At 38.1% G+C, this 23,928-nt stretch overlaps 1 protein-coding gene across 3 annotated transcripts in view; it reads left to right on the top strand.

Moving 5' to 3' along the window:
* LOC122808704 (complement C1s subcomponent-like) overlaps positions 1–23,928 on the top strand; it is a 731,464-nt gene that overhangs the window by 145,040 nt on the left and 562,496 nt on the right. For all 3 annotated transcript variants that reach the window (XM_044079693.1, XM_044079692.1, XM_044079694.1), the window contains one exon: positions 19,198–19,375. In XM_044079693.1, the coding sequence (XP_043935628.1) occupies positions 19,198–19,375 (178 nt within the window). The remainder of the gene's footprint in view (positions 1–19,197; positions 19,376–23,928) is intronic.

The raw sequence follows: 23,928 nt of genomic DNA, 5'->3' as shown, positions 1-23,928 counted from the left end.
TGCTGAGCTGGCAGCTGCCAGGGTCAGGGGTCAAAGCATACTGCAGCTTCAGAAGCTACTTGCATTTACACATGAATTTATCCCTCCTGTTATATGATTAATAGAATAAAATGCATTATAAACTACCTTGCTTTTAAACTAGCATTTCACATATATTTAAATACATATTTTTCTAACATTTTCCCCCTATTAATACTTTTTATTCTATTTTGAAGTATGCATAGTGTCATTTCATCTCCTAGCCTTTCCCACTCATGATTTTCAGCTAGGTGAGTCATTTAATCTATACTTCAGAAAAAGCGTCATCTGAAATCAATCTTTCAATTTCAATATCTTGGTAGAAAGTTTCAGTAACAGATACATCAACAAAATCTTTGATTAATCTTTTCATGCAGGGAATTCCACAGCAAACACATGCTCCTATTAGGAGTATATCCACACAAATAGCAATTAGAATGTTCATTAGGATGGAACCCCACCCCCCAAACAGATTCTGGAAGAAGTCCGTCAGTGGGTTTGGGCCTGGTTCAGTCATGGCTGATACTTGCTGAATTACCTCTAGGTGATTATTTATCTCATGTCGATTGTCAGGGATGAAAGCACAGCATTCTTCTTTGATAAGCACGCACGTACCACCTCTCGCCGCTAGGGTGAAGTCAAGAGCCATCCGATTTTGTAGCACAACAGTTCTCATTGCATTCAGTTCATCAGTCACCAATTCTAGGGTGGAAAAAGTTGCATTACTCATTACTTCGAGAAGTTTCGACAACTTCCTCAGCTCCCAGATCAATTTGACTGCTCCATAGGCTGGTAGTATTCCTGCCCAGGATATAACACTGTCACCCAAGTCCATATGAGTCAATTCACTTTTGTCTTTTACTGAATTATGGTCTTTCCAACCAGCTTCGATCTTCCCAACTGGATTCACAGGTTTCTTAACTGGACCTTCAGATTTTTGAGCTGTTTCCCTTATGTTTCGTATCTTACCCAAAGGTAATTCTGCAGTATGACTTATTGCTGGAACCAGATAACCCAAAAAACAACTGCCAGACCAATTCTCAGGTAACCATTTATATGCCTTTTTCCCACAAATAAAATAACAGTTTTCTACTTTAGTACTAATACGCATCAGCCCTGCATGAAACATTTTCTGATCTATAACTGACAATTGTTTAAACAAAACAGGGTTTTGTCATACTTCATTCAATGTTGTTTTCATTGTGCTCAAATATGAATCATAGTTAGTATTACAAACAGTACCTCCACTTTTAACTTCAATGTAACACTTGTAGGATATCGTAATCTTACAATTACTCCATCCTACTTGGAGGGTATCATTTTTAAAAAAGCACACAATTCCCTTTTGTGTAACAGGTAAAAATAATGCTATTTTGTCTTGTGATCTCACAGTTCCTGTGTCGAAAAGTAAATTCTCCCAAGTCTCATTTATCCCCAAAGGGACAGCGGACATTATCAGTCCTCCATATGCTGTTGGTATAGCTGTACAAACCCAGCAATTTGAAATGTTCATAGTTTCTGCATACACACGTTTCATGGCCAGGTATGTGTTAAAATTTGGATGCCAGTCTATAGGCGTTTCATCACGCCTTCCCACTTTCACTTGTGTGGTTGTGTGTAGGATGAACCACAGCAAGAGAAAAATTGTCACAATTACAGTTAATAAATGTACACACAACAAAATGATTATGCAACATCTCTGGGGTTGATCTAAACTTCTATTCGCTTTGCTTTTGGCCATCTCGGTCTGGTTGTGTATCAGTCTCAAAGTTTTTATCAAGTTGAAAGTTCTTTACCGGTTTACAATGCGTCAAATGAACCCAGGACGTCCTCTCAGCTACTCTGACTGCAGTAGGCGTTGCCAACAGAACCTGGTACAGACCTTCCCACTTTGGACTCGCCCAGTTTTTCCTTTTCATCACTTTCAGCCAGACCCATGACCCTGGGGCCAAGACTGCTTCCACCGGTCTGGTCTGTTCCTTATCTGAAAAAGAGTTAAACTGCAAAACAGATTTATTCCTTAACAATTTTTTCATATATTCTGCTAACGAACTGTCAGCATCCTGCTCTGCAGGCATGAGAGCCTTCCACTGAGGCACATAATATGCTCTCCCAAAAACCATTTCAAAGGGAGTCAAACCCTTTACATTTGGAACCGTTCTCATACTCAGCAGTGCTGAAGGCAGACAGTATATCCAAGTCTTTTGGGTCTCCTCTACTAGCTTCCTAAGCTTACTTTTTAGGGTACCATTGTACCTTTCCACCAGTCCTGCTGACTGTGGATGGTAGGCACAATGGTTCTTTAAGGAGATACTAAAAAATCTCCCAAGCTGGTGAATCGTCTGATTCACAAAATGTGTGCCATTGTCACTATAAATCCTCTCCGGAATGCCAAATCTAGGGATTACTTCTTTTATCAGGGCTTTTGCCACTGTTGCTGCATCCGGGTTTTTGGTTGGAAAAGCTTCTACCCATTTAGAAAACATGTCTACAATAACTAAACAAAACTTCTTCCCTTCACATTTATTCAATTCTATGAAATCCATACAAATAGTATGGAACGGGTATGGTGGTATAGGAAAACTTCCATGCTTGGTTTTAAATGCTCCTTGTGCATGGTGCTTGTTACAAGTATGACAAGCTGCACAAAATTTTTTTGTGTAGTTTATGTATCCATATGTTTGGAATATTCGATTTACTAACTGTACCATCCCCCCTGTTGAGACATGGCACTGCCCATGGCTCAACAAAGCTGCATATCTAAATAAATTAGACGGCAATATCGGTTTTCTTTCTTTGGAAATGTACAGTCCATTCTCAAAAATTGCACCTCGTTTTACCCATTTTTGTTTTTCTGCTTTTGTAGTAAGCGTCTGCATTGTTTTTAACATGTCTAAATCTAAAATCTCAGAGGGTTGTAATTCCTCATTTAAATGTAAAGTTTCTGAGTCTGAGGCTGCTTGCTTTGCAGCTGCATCAGCTCGTGCATTACCTTTTGAAATCTTATCCTGTTGTTTTGTATGAGCTACCCATTTACAAATAGCTACTTTGGTAGGTAACTGAATAGATTCTAATAGCTCCAAAATAAATTGCGCATGATTAATAGGTTTTCCACTGGATGTAATCATTCCTCTATTTTTCCATTGTTGTGCAAATACATGTACTGTAGAAAAAGCATACTGGCTGTCAGTATATATGTTTACACACTTGTTTTTTGCTAAAGTACATGCTCTCGTCAAAGCTATCAACTCTGCTGCTTGTGCAGATAAGTTGTGTGGTAAGGATTGAGCTTCTAAAATTTCAGTGTCTGTAACTACTGCATATCCCACCTGATTCTTCCCTGTAGGACCCCTTCTGCATGAGCCGTCCACGTAATATGTCACCTCAGCATTATCCAAGGGCATATCTGTAAGATCTTGTCTAGGTAAAGCTAACTGTTCAATTTCCTGCAGGCAGCTGTGTGGTGTGCCCTCCGCAGGAGTTGGAAGTAATGCTGATGGATTCAATGTCGTACATCGTTCAGTTGTCATATGAGGTTGGCTCAGCAGTATAGTCATACATGAAAGATGTCTAGCAGGAGAAAGGTATGCCATTTTCTGTTGTAGTAAAATTATTGCAACTGCATGAGGCACTCTCAATGTGAGAGGGTGAAATAACACCACTGAGGCCGAAGCCTGTACTGCCATTGCGGCTGCAACTACTGCTTGTACACAGTGAGGCAAACATCATGCCACTGGGTCTAACTGTGATGAATAGTAAGCTATGGGGCGTTGCTTGTCCCCATGTTGTTGCATCAATACTGACATCATGTACCCTTGCTTACAATCTACGGTCTTAAAAAAACATTTGTGATAATTTGGAAGTCCTAAACCTAATGAAGAAGCTATCAACTGCTTCAACCTGCAGAAAGCCGTTTCTGCTTCTGTTGTCCATTGTAAAATATCTTGTGCTGCCATTGGTGTCTTATATATCAAATCAGTCAGTGGAGCACATTCTAAAGCATAATTTGGTATCCAGCTCCGACAAAAATTAGTTGTACCTAAGAAAGACATAATTTCTTTCTTGGTTGTTGGTTTGGGTGCTTGCAAAATTGCTGTTTTTCTTTCCTCATCTAGTATTCTACCTTCATTGGATATTACATATTCCAAGTATCTAACTTGTTTTCTCCAAAGTTGTAACTTACTTTTGTTTACTTTGTGTCCTTGTATTGCTAAAAATTTCAATAATGCTACAGTATCCTCCCTGCACTGCTGCTGGGTGGGGGCTGCTAACAAGATGTCATCTACATAAAGTTGAATTTGACTACCTCCCGGTGGGGTAAACCCTGCCAGGTTGCTAGCCATTTCTTGTGCAAATATTGTTGGGCTCTCACAATATCCCTGTGGTAGTCGAGTATATGTATACCTTTTACCCTGAAATGTAAATGCAAACCAATATTGACTATCAGGATGTATAGGTATTGAAAAAAAGCATTGCTAATATCTACCACAGAGAAATACTTCTGTTGCGGTTCTAAATCATTTAACAAGGTATGTGGGTCTGGCACCGTAGGTGCTCTAGGTATTACTGCATTATTTACAGCTTGTAAATCTTGTACCATCCGCCATTCCCCATTTGCTTTTTTAACAGGAAATAGGGGTGTATTACATGGTGAATCAGGAGATTCTACCAGTACTCCTTCTTTCAGTAATGCTGCTATTATAGGCTTAATTCCTACTTCTGCATCCTTTCTCAAAGGGCATTGTCTTTTCTGTGGTCTAAAAGCTGACTTTAGGGTAATTGGAACTGGTCCTGCTGTTCGAATAAGTCCTACATCTGACTTGCCTGTTGACCACAGAGTTGTTGGAATTTCACACAAGGCCATTTCTTCTTCTTCTAATAAAAATGCTAATCAGCTGTCCTCGCTAGATTGCAAGTGTACAGCTGGATGTGTCTGTGTCAACCAATTCAGTTTTTGTTTTTGTATCCCTTGTCCTGACAGTTCTAAATCAGTCTGTTTCTCCCATCTTGTTACTTTATATCCTAAGTCTGCCCATTTAACACTTTTGTTCTTTGTCAGGCTGACATGTGGCAACTGATTTTATCTATACAATGCAAGGAATTCTTGAGGTAATGAACAGCTAACTACACTGTTCCCCTCTGTATCCCAGTACAAAGTATGCAAAACCAATCTAGTTGCACGATTTCTAAACAGTTCTTGCTCATACTCTCTATCAGTTCCTGGTGTAGTACAGTAGTATAGAGTACAGTGTAACAAATGCTGTTGATCAGTGTCAAGGGAGGGGGCTTTACTGATGGCTACGTTCATCAGTTCCTCGGTCACTGCCCCTGGACCAGTCGTGACTAGGTCCTGGCTGTACCAATAGAAGGTTTCACCCTCCGATCGCACTACAAAGGTATCCATTTGTCTCTGTGCCTCCATACCTTGTACAGTTGGAACTACTGCTATGCCAAATATCTGCATAAGGTCCCTGCCCAATAGGTTTACTGGACACTTTGCAGAAACAACTACTTTACTTCTCTGGGTCATACCTGAAACAGGGTCAGTTATTGCTATATCATGGGAGAGTGGCTCCCTGTATAGCTGTCCATTTGCTGCTTTTACTAATATATAATCAGGTGATTCGGAATGTTCTGGTAACTTGGAGGGGTGTATCAAAGTCCGTGATGCTCCTGAGTCACACAGGAATTTGACTTCCCTTCCCTCCACCAGAAGTGTCACTTCTGGTTTTGTATCTGCTAGGTAGAGCTCCAGGCTCAACAATTCTAAATCTAAAATTTAATTTCCATTTTCGTCTAAGTCAATTTGTACTTCCTCTACTCCTTCTACTACATTGGCATTTGTCTTTTCTATTCTAGCTGTTACTGGTGATTCCTGACTTTCATATGATGTATCCTCACTATCATATAGTCAGTCCTCATCCCCTTTATCTTCCATCGTTGCTTTCTTATTTTGTTTACAGTCCCTAGCTAGATGCCCTTTCTTTCCACACTTGAAGCATTCAGCTCTCTTTTTCCTCTCTTCAAAATCTTCTGATCATTTATCAGACTGCTTGTTTCCCTGGGCATTCTTCTTGCCCTTTTTACCTGACTGCAATACAAATACTTCAGCTCCGTCCTCAGCAGTGAAGACTTGCGCCTTCTTTTTCTTTTTACTATTAAAATGTCTCTCAGCATGTCTAGCGTATTCGAGTAAGGCTTGTAGCCTCCCTGTTTGATGATCTATCATATGCTTCATAATGAAGCTACTAATAGGTGCAATGCAACCTTTCAAAAATGCATTTTTTTAATTGTTGTTCATACGAGGAATCAGTTGTTTGGTTCTCAGGAACCGACATACCGCTATGATTATTAAAGCATTCTAATAATCTAGCATAATATCCATCTATTGTCTCATTTTCCTGTTGTATGCATTGATTAATGCAAGTCCAGTCTGCTGTAGGTTTCCATTTCTCAGAGATTCTGTCTGTCAGACCTTTCACTCTGTTGTCTAACTCTGCGTCACTATGTGGGAGTGGCCTAAGTTCTGCATTATGAGGATTCCAGGTGCCACAAATCATGTGCCAATCTGGACCTATAATTTGTCTTACTACATTTTCTACTTCTTCCCCATTCAAGTGGTAACTTAACCTCATGCCTTGTAAATCTTCTAAAAATTTCGTAAAATTAACTTTCGGATGGGGGATTCCCTCAGTAGCCTTTCGGATATCTTCCGGTGTCCATGGTCTATATACTAAGAGTGTTGGATCCTGCCCTTCCTGTCCTGCCTGAGGATTTGGAACTTCTATAAGTGGGCATATTTCTTCCTCACTCTCATCCTGTAGATTTCTCTCTATCTGGTATAATTCTGTGTCCCTATGTGTTTTACGTGTTCGGGACCTAGTCTCAATAGGATCTCTAACAAATGGTTGTGGTCTTACTGAAACTTCAGGATAACGTGGAGGCGGACCAGCCTGTCCACTCGCTTCATATCCTGAAAAGGGTAAGGGAGGGGGCAAGGGAGGAGGAGGCGCTGTAGCTATTACCAAGTTATTATCCTCTTTGTCTAAAAATAATGTTTTTGAATTTTTAAGCTTCTGTTCCCTACGATTTGCTTCCTCAATCCACCTGTGTGCTTGAGGTATGCCTAGTTGGCGTTGCTTTTTTGCCTGACCTCCTGCATCAGATTTAAGCTGTTTAAGGAGTTTAACTAGTGTAAGTTTATCTAGTTTACCATCAAATTCATATTTGTTAACCCATTTTGTATAATACCTAACATTATCAGCACGCTGTAATTGCATGTATTTTGCGTCTTGGTTAGGGGCGGATCTCGCGAGGTTTTAGTGCACTGATTACCCATGTCAAAGAAAATGTTACGTAACCCTTTTTATCACGTGATGTCAATTTCTTAGTTCCTGTTTACAGTTTATCTAGAATAACTGTCTACCTTATTCTGTTACCCTGATCTATGACAAAATATACAGTACTTCCTTTTGTCCCTGATCTGCAAAACAAATCTTGACAATAATATACTGAAACCTAGTCCCTGATCTAAAACAGAAAAAAGGCAAATTCTTCCTACCTGAGCCTCCTGGTCTTGAAAATGGTCAAATTCCGCTCTTTGGCCACAGATCAGAAAGTGGCCAGCCTCTTTACACACGACAATTCAGTCAGAGGTCTTTTCACTCAAGAAGAACCATTTTGGTAACTTCTCCTGCGCAGTATTCAACCACCGATACACTCTGATCTGCAGCTTACCAAGGGAATTCCGTCTCGAAAGGACCAAACTGTTAAATAAAAAATCAGAATTCAATACACAGGAGGTTCAGATTCAAAAGTTTACTAGTGTACACCAGGAGGCAAAAAACCATACAAGTACAGAATTTTGTCTGACATGATGCAGGAAGTACAGAATATTTTATAGTGTTTGCATTCAAGTTATGCCCACCTTACTGACATGGTTAGTCACAAGGCATCTACATCACTTTTACTAACAGTATTCTATTCATCTAATAATGCTGATGCAGTACATTTAAAAACTTTTCCTTTAGATACAATACGGCCTTGCTATCCAGCTGACCAGTCATAATGTCTTTCTGTAAAGTTACTTCTTAAAGGTCTCATATCAGTTCGAATACAATAGCAGATTCAGACTTTAAATTCACCTCTTTGTTCACTGTTTCACTTTCTCACCAGCTGTGTTCTTATCTTACAGGGACAAATTACTACATCAGGAAAGGAAGATCCAAGGACAAGTTATCTTATCAGGAAGAAGCGGAAGATTTACACATTTTAATTTCCTGACCCAGCAGATAATCACTTATGAAAAGCATAACATTAAGCTTGCTGAGCTGGCAGCTGCCAGGGTCAGGGGTCAAAGCACACTGCAGTTTCAGAAGTTACTTGCCTTTACACATGAATTTATCCCTTCTGTTATATGATTAATAGAGTAAAATGCATTATAAACTACCTTGCTTTTAAACTAGCATTTCACATATATTTAAATACATATTTTTCTAACAAAAACAAAAACAAAAAAAAAACAGATTTGATGACTTGCTAAGAACAGCTCGCACAATATCATGCCCCTAACCCTGAATTAGAAGACAGTTTGTCAAAATCTCTTAGAACATGTCCAAAAGCTTTTCGCAATAGTTTCAGCAAACTTCTCAAACACTCAGGGGTTCACTTTGCATACTACTTTTTAGCTGTCTTCTTGGCTTGTTGGCAACTATCAGTCAAAACTGTGGCCATAAGTGAGTGGACTACCAATTTGACAAGCACTGACCTTTTGAGCACTGCCATTGTCTCGTACTGTGTCCATTCAGTCTCAATGCCCCCACGCTTTGCAGGTGTATTGAAGATGATCTTCTGAAAGTGCGAGTTCAGCTCATCCCACACAGAAACATCAGGAAGGTATTTCCCTGACACACTAGCTACACATTTGGGTTTCCTGGGGATTTCTGTTTTATCTCAGCCATCTAACCTAACTCGTAATCAAATGGTGATCATTTGGGAGATAAGTACCCGTTATGACCTGCAATTCCAGAACATAAGGCCACAGATTCATTGACATAGCTGCAAAGTTGATTGTTGACCTTTGGCCCAATGTGACCTAGTACTAAGTACACTCCAGAATCCTTGTGTTTACACATGATACTATTATGCACATTCCCTGACAAGCATAGAAGTACAACAAAAATTCCCCATTTGCATTCAGATCAGGCAAACTGTTCTTCTCAATCACCCCCCCATGCTATCACCCCATAATCCTTCAATGGTACTCTCGCTAGCATTGCACTTGTGTTGTTATGCAGGCTGAATACTCTTAATAGCTGTTTGGTCCATTTGCAAGCACAGGCATAGTTTTCCTTTTCTCATCTCATTTAGACATTGAGGAGACACTGTCAATTATGGTCAGAACCTCCAAATGAATGGCACTAGCCTAGGGCTTGTGAACACCCACAGTTCCCTTATGCAGTCTCTCCTGAAGCTGAGCTTCAGAAAAGGAGCAAAATTATCACAGTTCAACATGTGTGACACCAATATTGTGCATAGAAGTGTAAATAGAGTTCACCGACTTGTACATCAGCAAATCAGGCATTGAGTGATAGTCATGTTACATATGAAATGTCACAGAGTCAGTACTTGTTCATACACTTGTCAAGTCTACTGAGTTGTAATAAATAGAATGGGTTTTACAGTACTGAATTTTACTGAAGAACCTGCCACATCAACATAATTGTCAATGAGCTTTCTTCCTAAACCCTACATCAGTTTACAAAACTAATCAGTGACTTCACAGTTCTACTCTCACTAACTTTATAGTGACCGATGTGTAAGGATGAATGTTTGGGGTACTGGCTTGTACTTCTTGCTTCAGGAGGTTTATTGAGGATGGTTTTATGGCAGGCAAAGAGCACAATAAACAATGGCTTAAACTTTATTAGCTGTGTGACACCCATGCCCTGGCCCAGCAATTAAGGAGCCTCAATCCTCACCACTAACACCAGAGAGGGTGTCTCATATATGAAGGAAAGGATAACAAATACACACAGTAAAGTGCAATTTCCCTTAAGAGCACATAGAGATCACAGTCAGTCCAGGTCTGGTCGCTCCCTTGCACTCCAGGTCCCAAATAAGACTCCCCACTGACACAGCTATAGGGTCCAGATCTCAGCCTAGCTGGGCAAGCTAAAACCTCCAGCACCCTCTTGGTCCAACCAGTGCTTTGTGTCCCTGACCAAGTAGCTGACACACACACACTTTGAGATAAGAGTTTATACAACCACACAGACACTTCTGGGGAAGGCTGGCAGAGGTTCTGCAGCTGTGCCCCTTTTACCCAGACTATATGGTAGTAATTACTTGCCACCACCCAGCTAATATTATCAGCTACCCAAAGGCTCTTAAAAGGGTGTCCAATTATTACTGTGCAATATTATTATTCAATTGGTAAGTGTGACTAATCAGTCAAGGCTTATTTGGAGTGACTTGGACAGTAAACTCTATAAATATGCCATGTACTCTAGAGCTTAACTTATCTCTACACAAACCAGCCACAGTTAAAAGGTTTTAAAATATTTTATAATAAATAATTAAAACCACAAGACAATCCTTTCTACTGCACAGAGCTAGTCAAGAGAGTTCAGAGATCACACAGAAATACTTGAAATAATTCAGTAGTACAGTTCTGACATCACAGGAAAACACTTAGTCTAATATTTCTAGTTCCTAGCTATTTCTAAAAGAAAACACAAGTCTAAGATAACTTACATAAGACAACAGGCAGTGCTGAGAGTTGGATGATCAAGACAAAAATGCTTAATGCCTTCTGATTCTCTCTGTTTAAATTGCTATTGCAGTTCTGATAAACATTACATAATTTTTTACACTTTCCTGGTGATCCCAGGCTGACAGATACTACATTATTGTGTTATCTTACAGCTGCAGGAAACTATATCAATAAAAGACATTCCATATGTAAACTCTAGTAATTATTCATTAAGTTAAAACAGTAGGCAGTATGCCTTCATCTAGCCCGGCCGGAGACGAATTGTAAACATCAAAGACAGTCATGAAATAATTTGAACTTCAAAGGACATACAACAAATGCTTGACTTAGCTTTCTTTACAGCAAAGGGCAATGTTGCTACGTTGTTTTAAGTTCAACATTTTACAGCATATTCTTGCATTTAAGAAAACAAGCTTGTAATTCAACATTCATATTTACAAATGACAGAATTATGTATAAAGTCCTATCTGGCTAGGCTGGCAGCCTTCACAAGCTGTTAAGTAAGAGTGTGTACTGGAAGAGATTACTAGATACCAAGGGCAATGTTCTAAACATGCTTACATATCCAGGGCAAGGAGAAGGGGCAGCTGTGGACATGATCAGTTGTTGCCATCTGGATGGGAATGCAGTATGGGCAATCATACACAAAGTCACATGTCCCACACACACTCACTGACATTGCTAACCACACTGTTTTCAGGGTGGAACTTAAACAATACTTTATAGATCAGTAATTCAAGTCATACAGTTTAAGTACTGAAACCATTCAGAAGCAAATCACCAGCTACACACATATTACTGTACAGCTCTCAAACTGACCATACTAAACAGATCTCCTGTGAATGTATACACAGCTTATCTTATTATCTTCACTCTCTATCAATAACTCATTTAAGTATATGTTTTAGCCATTCTCTTCCCCTCTCTTACTGTTTAACTGAATAGAATACCCTAATATGAATAGCCAGCTCCTTCCACCCTACTGATCATTGCTGCTCTTCTACCTTTTTTTCAAATGTATAAATTCTTCCTTGGACTCTCCATACCCTGTTCATAATGACTCAGTGAAACTGTAGAACCTTTTTTAGCTTAACTATTCTCATTGTAAATATCTGCATATCATAATTATTTTGATATTGTTATTTTTTATCTCTATTTTTTATTTTTTGAATCTATCTTGCAAATAGTTTGCCTACACATTTACTGTAGGAGTTTTATATTTATTACTTGTTACCGATTTTGTAACCCAGTCTGAGTCTGTAATGTGTCTTCTGTGATCCTGCCCCAGTGACCAACATGTAAATAAATAAATAAAATGAAACAATTGTGGCTTTATGCATGAATGCCAATACTTCACTTACCCTTGCACTTTGGAGCTCAGTTTCTTAGTCACTGTAGAAAGATTATTTGAGAAATGTAGCTAGCCTCAGTTACAGAAAACCATTTATTTGGTTCCTGACTTCAGGAAGACCTTTTTTCCTCCTCAGTCTTGAGTTGCGGAGTGGGTCACCTTAGAGAACTGCACAGGGTGCCAAATGGTTCTGCTGTGCTATGCATGATGACAGTGATACCAAAGTGAAAAGCTATCACTGAGAGTAAGACATTCATCTTACTCATATAGTTCTTTTTATAAAAAAATCACCAATATGACTGCTTCACTAAGGCACTGGAAGTATGATCTAATAAAATTAATATCTATTTATTTACTTATTTATTATTTATATTTGTTTACTGGGAAAATGTACTGGGATTGAACCCATTTTCAATTTAGACCTGGGGACTAAAGCTTCACAATGAATACTAGTACAGGAACTTGACATTTCTACATTCAAAATGTTGTGTGACATTTGTACATTGTAAAACAATCTATACACAAATTAAGAGAATTTTATTTATTTATTCTTATTTAACATTTGTTAACCGGGAGAGTCCAGCTTGGAACAAAGCCAATTTTCAACAGGAACACTCAAGAAGCATGTCTTTCTAATGTGGGAGGAAATTGGAGCAACCCCACACCAATGCAGGGAGGACAATCAGACTCCACACAGAAAACACCCAGCCGAGAATCAAACCAGAGAACCTCAAGTTGTGAAGTGACAACAATACCGCTGCACCACTCAGTAGAAGGGAAAACATAGAGAAATGTCCAGTGATTATAAAAATTATGAAACTAAAGATTGTTAGCTATAGTAGCATTTTAATAAACCATCAAAGCATATAGAGAAACATGGTAGAGAATAGAAAAATAGAGATTATTGAATGTGTGGCACCTTATTATACAATAAGTAATAAGGGTAAAGCAGTACTTACAATAGTAAGGAAGATATTTGAAAGTAAAGGTGTAGTGGAAAGAAATTGTTAATAGGGTAGGGGACTAACTTTCGGAGTTAGAAAAAAAGTATAACAGAGGAGTAGTTCAAATATATTTAGAAATAGATCTAAAAACATAAAAGATAGATGATGGCTAGTTTGAGACAGAGCATACGTAAAGAACACTAAAAAGTATTGAGTTATGAGTGAACAGTGTGAGGCTGGGAGGAGAGGAGTGGAGTAAGGAGCTTACTAAGGTTACTAAGATTACTAAGTAAGAAACTGCAGGAAGGCTTGCCTCAAATAAATAACGTGTCAAAATCATAGTCTGATACTAAATGACAAAAATGCATTATTGTATCCATTGGGAAGTCATTTACCCCAAAAAACTGCTACATTGCCAATATGCCTCTAAGTGATGACTCAGTTTTTTTCAGAATTTGGGAACTTATATGGACAGGGACTTAACTTTTGACTAGCATGCATCTATTATTGTAAGAAAGTCCTTCTGTATTGCACAGCTTATAAACAAGGGAATGTGTCTAGCTCTAAAGATGACATTGTCCTCCTTTACTCAACCCTCATTAGGCTAAAAACTGAATATAAAGCTCCCTTTAGCATGTATTTGCCCAGACACATGCAAATATTGCAACACCCACAGATATATGTTACTAAAAGGATAGAAAGCCTGAACAACAAGTTGTCCATGGATTGATTCAAAGCCCTCTGACTTTCCTTAGTATCCTACAGACTGTTAAAAGGTGACCTGTGTCTGGCATACAAGGCATCCTCCCATTACTTCTCCATTAATCCACTGACTCCTTACTGATGGAATTAATGTACACCATCAAGTCAAATGGAATCAGAAATACTCAGTCTAGGGATCTAAACCTCTTCTGCAACATCAACAGAATGGTTTTGAGGGACACATATATTTCGCAGAGGCTCTTGTGCAACACCAACAGAACAGTTGGAGGGACAGGTATATTATGCAGAGGGCACTGCTGCTGCTGTGAAACAGACTACCCATCCATATAAAACAATGTTCATGCCTGTTCATTTTCAAGCACAACTCTATGAACAGGAAACAGAAAATTTATCCCAGGACTGCCCTTTACTCTGAGACTGCCTCTTGTACAACTAATGGACAGATGCAGCAGCTAAATGCTTTATCCCATTCATGGATCCCCCTCAAACTATCTTTGGTATGATCCTATTTATTCTTATTTGAGATAATATTTAGTCATCGATCTGGGATAGGTATGGCCAGTCTAGAAGTGTGATAGTTATATTTGGTGAGTGATAGGACTGAGTTTATAAAGTTGAACTGAGTTGCTATATTATCTGGGCAGTTTGTGGTTGATAGGAGGATACAGGTTTGGGTTTATTGCAGTAGTTTTGTTATAGGCCACAGAAAATGTTGGCATTATTTTTGAGGGTGTTTGTTTTATAGCTTTTCAAAGTATGGTACCTTTTTTCTCATTATGTATGCACTGTTTTAATAGATTTCTTAGGTATCTCTATGTCTGTAAGGAGGTTTAGGTTTTATTTTTGGTCCATATTTTGCAAATGATCAATTTTTATTAGTAGTTGCTTAGTAGCCTTTGTTAGCTAAGGTGGTAGGATTTACCTAACTTACTTTGTTCTAAGTGGGCATGATGACTTAGCAAAAAACTCTTTGAAAGTTTATACTTGGTAATAACAGATTGTACCCTTTTGTGAGACAGGGTAAGAGAGATGAAGGGGTTATGGATGTGGTGGTTAGTGTTTTCTCTGGGCTAGTTGCAGGGCAAGGTTAATGTGTATGTCACCACTAAGTCTAAGATTGGTGGTAGTGATCTGAAATGGATAGTAACATCTGGGTTTGTTTTTTAAATGTAATATGGAATGTAATATTGGGTAGAACGTTTTTATGTATTTGAAGTATATATGTTTAACAATGAGTATGTGTGCATTTAGCAATGAGTGTGGGTGCAGTTCAAAAGAGATATAAAGGAGAAATTAGGTGGATTAAAGACTGTGCATCAGTGTAGGTGTGCAGATGCGTGTGATTATGAATGTCTGAAATGTGTGCAAGTGAGATGAGGAGATTTTTAGTGATTTATTGTGAATAAGCCGTTTCTGAGCTTTGGTAGTTGATGGTGTTGAGTGGTACAGAAGTGCTGTAATTTGATGTGGGGTAAGAGTGTTGAAGTGTGATAGCAGTTTGTGACTAGTGGAGGGGGAGGGAAGGGAAATGTAGACTATTAGAGTGAGTTAGGGACTCGGTGAGGGAAGGAAATAACACTAGCTGTGTGTGTAGCAGGCAGTCTGTATGCTTGCAGTATGTGTGAGAGGTAAGGAGCTGCTCAATGGGTGGCATTTTGAAGATCTATTGGGTGGGTGGGTTTATTATGTGGAATGATTGGTTGATGACTTAAATTGGGTGAGGCCAGTTGAGAATAAATGTAGGTGTATTGGGGGTAAGAAGTAATTTTGCGTAGTAGGGTAGGGGAGCAGATTGGAGCCTGAACATAGGGAAGTGAGTGGGGCCCCCAACCATGCTGTCATTTTCTGTGCAAAAACTGTCAGTGGCGCAGCAGCTTAAGCAAGGTAAGAAAGAGATAGCGAGCAACCATAACACTATAGGCCTATTGTCCAGGTCATAATTTGATTAGTAAATACAGGGTTTAACTCTTATTAAGCCTAGATAGGAAAATAAAGTGAACTTCATCAGAGAAAGACTATAAGTATGCCTATTTAGGGCAAGAATTATGATTATAGGAGATGCTGATTGAAGCAATGTAAGTTAACACTTCTGATAGACTCTAGTAAGATATTGCAGGATCGCTATAGGATGATTTCCATTCAATTAATTTAAAGGTGCTCTATTTATATGTTCATTTCTATTTTATCATGTGCTACATAGTCTAAAACATGCACAATGACTAATTAGCAGCAATAATATTAATTAAATAGTCAGGTAGGAAGGTAGGACTGTTGTTTGTTATTATAAGAGCTGGAGTCCTCTTGTAGTGTGCACACTATAATATTAGGCAAATCAAATATATAGGCCTAGACAAAGTTGTGGCCTGCTTGAAAAACAGAAATCCATTAAGCATACCTTTAAAATGTCAGTTCATTTGGGAGGACCCTTGCTTGTGGAGAATAGTGTGCCAGTTGAGCATTCAAGGTACAGTATATATCTAGCTGATAGGGGAGATCCAGAGGCACACTACAGGTTGTTTTTGTGAAAGCAATAGTTTTAAAAATTCAGTCAGCCTGGTATGGCCCTTGCTTGTTTTGTAGTTGTGCAATACTCATACATTATACACAGGTGGCTAGATGCAGAATAGTTACAATATGCCATGCTTTTGTCTGCAATGTTGCAAGTGTTGTTTGTTTTCAAAGAGGAAACAGATATTTATATTTTATTAGAGAAATACTTACTGCTTGCATTTAACATTACAATATAAGTATGAGAGATATCACCTGTTCTAATTCATATTAATTTATAGTTATTCTTTTTGTATACCTAGATGTGTTTTCTTTTATCACCATATTAATATCTCTTTATGTCGACACATTCCACATAGATGTACTACTATCATCTTACAAAACAGATAATCCAGGAAAACGAAGCCAACAAACTACTGAAACACAAAAATTAAGTCAGCAGCACCAAGACCCACCACAGAAAGTTTCAGGAATCAAAAAAATATAAAACAAAACAATTTATTGAAGCGCTTTTCATTGCTTGCAATGTAGCAACTTCTTCAGAAAAGATACACAGCTTCAAACAGTAGTTTATAAGTAATTAAGACATATCATGTGATGACCACACCTCTCAGTGAGTCAAATTCTTAGAGACATTTGCTAAAAAAACACATGTATTCATGAAACCCGAATACAAGAGCTGCAAGTTTGTCAGTTTAAAAGTGTCATTAAAACTGTTATAAATAATTATACAGAAGGCATAAAACTGTTAGACTCAAACAATAACAAGGTTAGACTAACCTTCAGAGTTACAGAATAATCAACCGGGTATACCTCTCAAAAATATTATAGAGCTAGAGTGATAGGATTAAGTTCCATCAAAGTACCAGTTACCATCTCAAACTTCTTAGTTTTAGAAGACAGACAATGTTACAAGCATCATTTAAACCTGGTACAATGAATGCATTCAAATGGATCTGCCACTCCAACTCATGTTCCTCTAAAAGTAAATTCAGTGGGCCACCTCTCAAATTGTCTTGAACTTGATCCATAGCTTTGAAAGTAAATTTGTGGCCCTCATTATTTGCTATATGCCTTGTTAGTGGGTTGTCAATTTTATTAACTGAAATGGCATAGGTGTGTTCGTAAACCCTGTCTCGCAATCTACATTCAGTCTTCCCCACGTAGAATGCGGGACAGCAGACACATCTTGCTATGTAAACAACCAATCTAGAATTACAGTTGAGTTTAAATTTAATCTCACATTTGTTGTCACCTATACAAAATGTATTGCCCACTTCCATGAATCTACACATCCTACAAGATTCACACAGGTACATACCAGCATACCTATGTGTTTTAAGTTGTTGCCCCCCACATTCAAGTAAGTTTTTACCTAGCGACCTTATTGAAACTCTAGTTAGTGAAGTTTCTGATAAAAGAAGACTTGGAATTGTTTCTCCCATCCTTGGGCTTAACAGCTTAGAACAGGACAGTCTTGTTCCTTACATGGTAGACTGTCAAAACAGTGCATTTGTTTCAACACAAATTTCACCACAAACTTTAGCCCCCAACTTTAGAGGTGGATTCATCACTACCTTTAGTCACGACAGTGGCCAAGTTAAACATATTTTATGTAAAAACTGGCATTTTATCTTGAGTGACATTTCAGTACTCAGTAAATTAGGTCCAGTTCCAAATATTGTATTTCATAGAGGCCACAACCTTAAAAACTTAATTGAATGTGGGGGGCAACAACTTAAAACACATAGGTATGCTGCTATGTACCTGTGTGAATCTTGTAGGATGTGTAGATTCATGGAAGTGGGTAATACATTTTGTATAGGTGACAACAAATATGAGATTAAATTTAAACTCAACTGTAATTCTAGATTGGTTGTTTACATAGCAAGATGTGTCTGTTGTCCCGCATTCTACGTGGGAAGATTGAACGTAGACTGCGAGACAGGGTTTACGAACACACCTATGCCATTTCAGTTAATAAAATTGACAACCCACTAGCAAGACATATAGCAAATAATGAGGGCCACAAATTTACTTTCAAAGCTATAGATCAAGTTCAAGCCAATTTGAGAGGTGGCCCACTGAATTTACTTTTAGAGGAACACGAGTTGGAATGGCATATCCGTTTGAATGCATTCATTGTATCAGGTTTAAATGATGCTTGTAACATTGCCTGTCTTCTAAAACTAAGAAGTTTGAGACGGTAACTGGTACTTTGCTGGAACTTAATCCTATCACTCTAGCTCTATAATATTTTTGAGAGGTATACCCAGTTGATTATTCTGTAACTTTGAAGGTTAGTCTAACCTTGTTATTGTTTGAGTCTAACAGTTTTATGCCTTCTGTATAATTATTTATAACAGTTTTAATGACACTTTTAAACTGACAAACTTGCAGCTCTTGTATTCAGGTTTCATGAATACATGTGTTTTTTTAGCAAATGTGTCTAAGAATTTGACTCACTGAGAGGTGTGGTCATCACATGATATGTCTTAATTACTTATAAACTACTGTTTGAAGCTGTGTATCTTTTCTGAAGAAGTTGCTACATTACAAGCAACGGAAAGTGCTTCAATAAATTGTTTTGTTTATATTTTTTTTGATTCCTGAAACTTTCTGTGGTGGGACTTGGTGCTGCTGACTTAATCTTAAAAAACAGAACATACCGCAATGGAGATATGTGTTGTACTTTAAAATCTTCCACATTCTTTCAAAGAAAAGGTCCAGCTTTGCTAGTGCTGTACTTTAAAAAAAATCTTGCTCATTATTACACAATTAAGTCTACTGCATTTGTATATTAGGCCATAAAAATCAAAACAAACTTTATTGCTGATTGAAGGCTTACTATGTTTTTTTCTATGCTTCTCATTCTGAAGGTCGCTGATGAAGACCAAGATTTGTTTATCATATGTGGCAGATTACTGATGCCACTTGGAAAGATTCCATCACTCACGGAGATTGAATCACCCTCCAACAAAATAACAGTGACGTTTCACTCAGACTCTTCCAATGAGGACTCCTTCACAGGCTTCATGGCTTACTATGTTGCTATTGGTAAGACTAAACAATTGCACATATAAGAAATCCACTGTTAGAAATGTAACTGATAATTTAAATGTATATTTTGGCTTTCCTTTCACTACTTTTTTTATTAATTTCTCACTTTTATAAAACTGTTTACATTCTGTACTATAGAAAGCACTATTAACTTCCTGGAATGGATAAAGAGAGTTAGAAGAACAGGAAGGGCACTTGTTTGATGATTATATAAAGTGGATTAGAAAGTACTGGTTGAAGAAGGTTGCTGATATTTGCTAAGCAAGACAGACATTTGCTGCAGATTTATATGCTGTATATTATACAAGTGGGCTGCAAGTGTATCAAGTTTACTGTTGTAAGATGTAAGACATTCTGACATTGTTATGGAATGTTTCTTTTCAATCTGGCTATAGGATCATAGGATCATAGGAAGTTACTAGGCTATTGGCCCTGATGCCCTTACAAGCCTAGCCACGAATTTAGCCCCTGTTCTGACAAGTCAGCACTCAATGCCCCTGTCCAGCAGGGACACAGGTGGAATCCCAGGAGTGTATTTTCTATCACCCATCCAGTTATCCAGGCTGCACTTACAAAGCATTAATGAGATACTATGCTTAATGTGGAGGAGGAGTCTATTCCACAGAAGGAGGAGTCACTGGGATACAAATCTGTCCCACCTGCAAGTCCTATTGGTGTCACAGACCAGGTTGAGGACATGCGTGCGGGTTACTCAAGTGGAGCTTGACTTGCAAATATGCAGCAGTCCCATCAAGGCAGGTCTGAGATTGCTTTGTATGCCAGACAGAGGTCACCTCTGAGGAGTCTGTAGGAGACTGAATAGAGGGACAGGGCCTTTAGTCTATCTGTGTAGGGTAAATGTTTGAGGCCCTAGATTCTCCTGGTGAGGAACCTCTGTGGTCTCTCCAGTTGCTATCTTTCCTTCTCGGGTAGAACTGACCTTACATGCAGTGAATGGATTATTATTTTAATTTATTTAGAAGATTACTCATCTTCCAGCAACCGTTATGGAGTTAAAACATAGTGGTAATTCAAGGTGGACATTGGAAATAGAATAATAAGGAAGAAATTGTTTATGCCTAGGTTTTTTTACTATTATGTTTGCAATTAAAATACACTTCTTCTAATCATCAGTCATCTGAACTTTAACATTATGTAATCCATGCTTTTATATAACATGTGAATGTCTTTTGTCTATATTTCATTGAGCATTGGCTGTCTGGCATCATTTACAAATGAAGGTCAAAAATCATTCCCCATAGCATACTAACATTTATGAATATTTTAGCTTTACATGCATACTTTGCTTGGCTGATCAAGGAGATTCTTTTTTTCTTGAGAGATTTTTTTCTATTAATTCCCATGAATATATGATTTTTTTTCTGTAGAATAAAATAAATCCAATTTATTTCCAGTTAAGGGAAATTCTGTTTAATAAGTAATTAGTAAATCCACAGAATACACTGTCAGAAAACATAGGCAGGGACTCAGAAAAAAAAAGATTATAGCTAGCACTAAATGGCTATTAGTGTAGAAAAATAGTGTAACGCAGTTTGAAGATAATTACTAATGCAGTCACTAATTAGGCCACTAAGAACTAATACCTCTGCTATCACTGCAATGGCAGAACATAGGTTACAACACTCTATATCCACTTTAGCTGTCCAGCCAACAACTATTTCTAAACCTTGCAAACCTAGTTAGTTAGTTTTGATTATCAATGTAGAGCACTGAGCAATTCTGAGCATTTGCAGGTTCAGCATGGACTATGTACAAGTAACAACAGTTAAGTAAGATTAAAGTTATAACTAATAATACACTATAGTGGCATAACATAACCTAGATGACCAAACTGCACATATTTAGAATCATCATCATCACCAACAGCCCCCTTTTTCCCATTTTCTACATGGGGTTGGGGTATTGTGTTAATTGTTGCCATCTCAGTTGATTCAATGCCACACTCCTACCTTCTTCACTACTCATGCCTGACTGTCACAGATCTTCACTCACAGAATCCCTCCACCTCTTTGCTGGATGTCTTCATTTCCTTTTACCTTCTTCCTGTCTGTCCCAAATCGTTCTCACCAAATTGTCTTCTGCTTTTCTGCACGTGTCCAAACCACTGTAATCTTTTTTCTTTTATCTTTTCTGCAATTGGGGCTACTTTGGCTTCTGCTCTTATGTCCAGTAAACAACCATTTCTATCCCTTGCATGTAATAGTGCAACCATGTGAGTTAGGGGACATGGCCATATTTAGAAGAAGATTTACAAAGAAGTTGGATCAGGATTAGGAGTATACAATGCATGCTGCAGGTGTTATAGTTGAGGTAATTGTGGTCCAGCCAAAAGAATTTTATATATTATATGTAAGCGTGGAGGGAAATTTTAGCAGCAAAGAGAGTATAAAATATAAAATACTAAGAGCTAGAATAGTATAACTAATAGGAGAATTGTATATTAGATATATAGGATGATATGGAAAGCACACACAGAAAAGCACTGGATATCAGTTTATATGTTGGAGAAGTTAGGAGATTAAGCAGCTAAGTTTGTCTGGGTTGAATGTAATAGTGCAACCAGGTGCATTAGGTGACATGGCTAATTTCTGACATGTGCACTCATTTTGTTTAGTTAGGTATTGCTTGGACCAAGGTCTAGACTGTTTGCAGTCTATAATTTCAGTAAAATTGGATAGCAAGGACTGCCACAGTTTAGGGGCAAGAACAGAGAACCTGTAATCATTAGAATGAAGTTTAGTGGATGGAGTTATGAGAGTAAGGCTATTACTGGATTGGAATCTTAGGTTGTTGCGTTTGTTGGATGTAGTTAATCACACAATTAGGGTGGAAGGCATTTTTTCATGTAGGAGCTTGAAAATAAGGGAGCCAAGAACAAGGCTGGCTCTTCCTTGAATGGATAGCCAATATTCCTTTTCCAAAGTGCTGCACTGATTATAACTGGCATGCTCAATTTAGAGTGCCACCACAGGCCATTTAAGTACAACAATTCAAATCCTATGAATGGACAGTATTGCTGTTATAGATTAAATTGTTCCTTCTTAGAATGGAAATCCAACCTGCAGATCGTGCTTTCTGCTCTTTTAGTTGTACTTCAGACACTGGTGGTATGAGACAAACCCTGATCAGTCCCTGCTTAGGTTACAGCAAAATTCCTGAGGCAGTAGACTAACCTCTTTAACCAGCCCACATTAAAAGCAAAGCAATGTTTAGGGTGGGAGGATGGCATGATGGTTCAAGTGTTTACCTTACAAACATGAGGTGCAACATTTGATTATCACATGTGGTAACTGGCTAGGCTTAAAATGGCCCACAAGGGTAGTTTGCCTAGTACTAACCTATGAATCACTGATATATGCTTTCTTAGAAGCCTCACACGTTTCTCAGTTTTCAACCTTTAACACATAAAATGCATCTTAATTTTTTAGCCATTGATAGATTCTGAATCTCTCCTTTGTCTTATTATATCACAGTCCAATTCTGTTGTCACTTCTGCTGTTCTTGTTTCTGATTTTTAGCTATTTTCTTCTTTTCTCAACTGTTTTCTTCTTTTTCTATTTTGTTTCCATGCACACATTTTCACTGGTACAGTTTTTTTTGTTTTACTATCTTCATTTTTACACTGAGTATATTTTATGTTTGTGTTGCTAGTCTTCTGTTACTTTTTATCTCAATGCATATTCTGTATTATCTTCTAATTAATTCTTTTGCTATTCAGTGTTTTAATCCAGTCTGCCATTTTACGTTTCCCAAGCTCCTGCTGACCATTTTCATTTTCTTTAATGTCTTCCCTTTCACTGTGCATTTTACTGTGCTTCTTTTATCTGCTCTTCAATTCACAACCATGTACTCTCATATCCCACTTGCCTTCCATACATTGTGGCCTTTATGTCATTTTGCATTTGCTTTGTGTACATTTTGCCACATTTCAAACACTCTTCCCTACAGGCTTTTTTTTCACACTCATTATTTTCAAGTCTGGCCATTTGCTTCTTATTCATGTCTTTGAAGCATATGTGTATCTGCTCAAAAGTTCAGTTCACTTTCTTCCTCTTCACCCTTTAATCATGGACATTGATAGGCTCCACTTTGATGACATTTCATACCATTAATAGCTTTGCATAATACCGGTACAATTCCTGGTTAAACTAGAAATGAGCGAAACCAAACCAAGTAATAAATCCAAAGCAGCCAAATCGAAGGCAGGAAACAACACCAGCAAAGGTTCCACTGTTTAATACCACCAAATTGGACAAAACGTTGAAAAAATACACAGATTAACGCTCTTAACAAAAATTGCACCCCTTTGTGAGCGTTAATCTGTGTATTTTTTCAACGTTTTGTCCAATTTGGTGGTATTAAACAGTGGAACCTTTGCTGGTGTTGTTTCCTGCCTTCGATTTGGCTGCTTACAATTCCTGGTTAACTACTGACCTGCATAAGCAAGAGTACTGGGTCTAGATGCTCTAACAACAAGAAAGACTTAGCAAGCTACTTGGATTCCTCATAGTCACCTTTGACAAACAAGG

This window comes from Protopterus annectens, chromosome 8.part0, assembly GCF_019279795.1.
Source record: "Protopterus annectens isolate FY-2018-M chromosome 8.part0, PAN1.0, whole genome shotgun sequence".
NCBI classification, from domain to species: Eukaryota; Metazoa; Chordata; order Ceratodontiformes; family Protopteridae; genus Protopterus; species Protopterus annectens.
This window is presented reverse-complemented; position numbering and strand designations above follow the sequence as displayed.